The sequence below is a fragment of the Vanessa tameamea genome, chromosome Z (genome assembly GCF_037043105.1).
Source record: "Vanessa tameamea isolate UH-Manoa-2023 chromosome Z, ilVanTame1 primary haplotype, whole genome shotgun sequence".
NCBI lineage: Eukaryota > Metazoa > Arthropoda > Insecta > Lepidoptera > Nymphalidae > Vanessa > Vanessa tameamea.
Genome location: NC_087341.1, coordinates 14,824,288 through 14,828,197, shown reverse-complemented (window position 1 = coordinate 14,828,197; position 3,910 = coordinate 14,824,288). Strand labels below are relative to the sequence as shown.

The 3,910-nt window shown below is 33.2% G+C and overlaps 1 protein-coding gene across 1 annotated transcript; it reads right to left on the bottom strand.

Moving 5' to 3' along the window:
• Window positions 1-2,820: 2,820 nt before the first annotated feature.
• Window positions 2,821-3,910, bottom strand: LOC113404091 (CRISP/Allergen/PR-1-like). The gene has a single exon (XM_026644851.2). It carries the CDS (start codon window positions 3,883-3,885, stop codon window positions 2,821-2,823), a length of 1,065 nt encoding a protein of 354 aa, XP_026500636.2. The 5' UTR covers window positions 3,886-3,910.

Below are 3,910 nucleotides of genomic sequence, written 5' to 3'. Positions count from 1 at the left end.
ACTTTATATTTACTATATCATAAAATGACGTTTCATTGCATACTTTTTTATTTTGCGAACTCTAACGAGGTTATATATACGAGTATAAGATCGGTTGTATATATCACCGTAGAATTGTAAATACCATTAGAATGTAATCTATCTCGCGAGATTGTAAACTGCCGAAATAACAATATTTCAATATTGTTATTACATAAAATTTCGTTATACACAAAATCAATAATAAATATTTATAAAAACGCGATGAATCTGGGAAATAAAGCAATTAAACATATTTTTTTCGTTTTACCGTCAAAACCAGTATTTGTATAAGTTAACCACCAATGCGTTTGGAAAATATTTACATTTTATTTAACTTTCCTGAATAAAATTGTAAAATATACGTGTTTTTTTTACACGCGGCTTAATGATCCGTGAAATGGGGTGTGCTTACCTTTATTTACAGAAGGGACACAAATCAATCCATAAAGATTATCGGGTGGCCTGGGTTGGCTTGCATACATCTACAGGGGGTAGATGTAGCAAGCCAAGCGTCTAGGTATCATTTTGTACTGGTTGAGTATAATCAGCCTTTGTCTATCAATTATTTTATTATCCTGTATTTTAGTTGAGCTCTGTCTACACTTCATATTAATGCAGCTCTTCACGGATTAATCCTCTGAACGTCTAATGAAAATTTTTAAAATAATGTTCCGTTGTTCGCTTTCTTTTTGAGCATCGGAATTAATCTTTCAATAGTGCATTTGACAGTTTATACTACAGCAATATATTGCTTCCTTTATTATTTTAGGTTTATGTTTCATTCTTGCATTTTATTTAAAGCTACGATTTTTCTTTTCTTGTTTTATATTATTAAAGTGCGAAACCCTCTCCATGCGAATCTGACTTGTACTTGACCGGTTTCCTATAGAGAGCTGGAACGCAAAAATGACTTGGCATTCAAAAAGGTTCACCTGAGGAAAACCTTTGTGAATGCTGTGTAGATACTACCCACACAGTTACTCTACTTGGTATTATTATGATCGAACTGTACATTCATTTTTATACATATATATTCTATAATAATATATAGCAACGAACTATATGCGCTACGCACACACGAGGAAGAGTAGAGTAGTGTTCGAGAGAGATTATGAATGAATCAGAGGCTCCATTATTCATAAGGCTCTGCAATGTTATACATCAAATACTGATTCCTTTGAACTGTTATTTTCGTTCATATTGTGTTTACCTTTATTAATATATGCAAGTAAATTTACTAATTAAAAAGCAATATTTTTACAATTCGCGTATATGGTTGGACTGGCGTTATTACTATCTCTACTTGATTAATACACGTGTGTCCCAATATCAACCGACCAATATTACCTTCAAGGCTCCCGAGATTAGTTACTATTGAGAAATTATTGATAACTTATTTTTTGTGGAATGATTTATATTTATTAGTTATTTTTACTGTGTCTACAATAATCTGTGTCCTGAATAATAAAGTATTATTCATACTAAAATCCCAAATTAACTTTACAAGTCCAATTTTTATATCATTTCAGTACTGAATTACATTTATCATTCTCACACTCAAGCTTGAAAACATTATTGAGTTACAATATACAATACAACACACAGACACACTAGTTATGTAGAACCATAGTATAGACTAGTATAGATATATAGCTTAGATTGCAGTTTATTATTTGTTTAAGTAAAATAATTTAGGGCGGATATTGTGAAATATTGCATCAGCCGAGGATGCATTATTAATCCATTAGCAATGTAAATTATTATTAGATTTAACTTGAATCGAGAAGTTAGTCTTAATTAGAAAATAGTTTTAATTATAAATTGTAATTTTGAATAAATAATTTTAAGTAATTGGATTTTTTTCAACCATCGTACTGCTACCAACGTAATTCACTTGCACACAAAAACAAAATAATAAACAGTGCAAGCTTGTTTGGGTTTAAATTTTCATTGTGTTATATTAAATTCGTAAATTACTGAGGTGGAAGATCGAATCTGATTAAAAAGCGATTTTATAATTAATTCAGGATGTTCTAGACTATAATGAAGTGACGTATGTATGATATAGTGATAGTCTAACAATAATTACAATTTCCATTTCCCATCTCAATCTTTAACAGAGATCTTTTTTATATCGTATCTCACTTTTTGGGGTGACAAAAAGTCATACGACTTTAGAAGATGTGAAAACGAGAAATACAATTGCGCCCAGCAACCTTTTCGCCCGTAACTCATAACGCTTACCTACAGCCGTATTTCTTAAGATTTCAAAAATATTACTTGTTAATCGAATTTGTATTTTCGACGACCTCCGTGGTCGAGTAGTGTGTACCCCGGTTTTCATGGGTACGCCACTCCGAGGTCCCGGGTTCGATTCCCGGCCGAGTCGATGTAGAAAAAGTTCATTAGTTTTCTATGTTGTCTTGGGTCTGGGTGTATGTGGTACCGTCGTTACTTCTGATTTTACATAACACAAGTGCTTTAGCTACTTACATTGGGATTAGAGTAATGTATGTGATGTTGTCCAATATTTATTTATTTATTTATTATTATTCTTATTCCAACAAATATCTTGTTTTAATAAAAATAATATAGAAAAAATATTCTTGCTAAGTGATTGTGGAAATATTTACCAATAAATTATATTCCATCCACTTCGTAAAACTTATAAGGGGCACACGACTTATATTCTATCATAATAAATATGTAAGTTTCGTCTCACTATTAAAAGTTGAAAAGTTAGAATGTTGGAAAGAAAAATACTTTTAAGGAGAGTTTTAAATAACTGTATTAAATATTTTATTTCGGTATATCCTCGGGATCACTTAAAAGGGCACACAATCCTCTATGAGCTCCAACACCACATCTGGTTCCGTATGGACAGTTACTACAAGTCGCTCCAGGTTCGTATATTGGAAATCCGTCAATATTGCCAGCGGGTCCGTAATTACAGAATATGTACGCCATAATATTAGGTTCTTTTTTCTTACTTTCTTTGTCGAACGAATTCATCTTACCGCGATACAAAGGGGATTCCTGGTTACTGTTTTTAATCGTTGTTGCAAAGTCTTCTAGTCGAGACGATTGGAGTAATGTCATGTATTTCGTTCTTCGTAATAAATTTTCTTTTTTAGTACTTTCCGTGATGTTTTTCATCGAATTATTCATATGGGGTCGTGGTGTCCTTTTCTTTCTAAATAAGACGCAAGAACTTTGTTTAACTGTACATATAGCTTGCGAACAACCTATTCGCCAAGTAGACGCCCAAGCTGCAGCGGAATACCAATGAGCGTTACATCCACCAGAAGCACTGCAGTTACTTGGTTTAAAAGACCAAACATATTCCGGAGGAAGAGTTCTAGAACCCGAAAACCACGCACCTACAGCATCTGCTAATATCTGTGCAACGGTCACCCGAGGCAGTATTGGTCGTACGTCCATATTTTGTATAACATTAAAACGTATCGTATTCCTACATTCATCGTGTCTTTTTTGACATTGCCGAGCCCATATCTCGGCTATTTCTTCGAGTTCGTAATCCCAATACATTTTACGCATATTAGCAGCTGGTGGTTGACCTGCCTCAAGGCCCAGTGCTATATTATCTCGATGTCGATTGTGTAGTTGCAGAATTTGATATTTCATCCACGTTGTCATTCCCGATGCAAACAATCTTGGACTATGTTTATCCTTGGCAACACACAAGGTGTGCTGGTTTTTTAAAGAACAGTCGGGATGAGAACAGTAATTGAAAACTCGCGCAGTTTTATTACCAGTATCACAATATATTGTAACAACAGACATAAAAGAAGTTAAAATAAAAATTAGAATATACATTTTCAATAATTGTACGAAAAACAACATAAAATTGACATTACGATCGATTACG

What these genes read in the sequence shown, in the direction of transcription:
- LOC113404091 (XM_026644851.2), bottom strand. Translation starts at nt 3,885, where the DNA reads ATGTTGTTTTTCGTACAATTATTGAAAATGTATATTCTAATTTTTATT.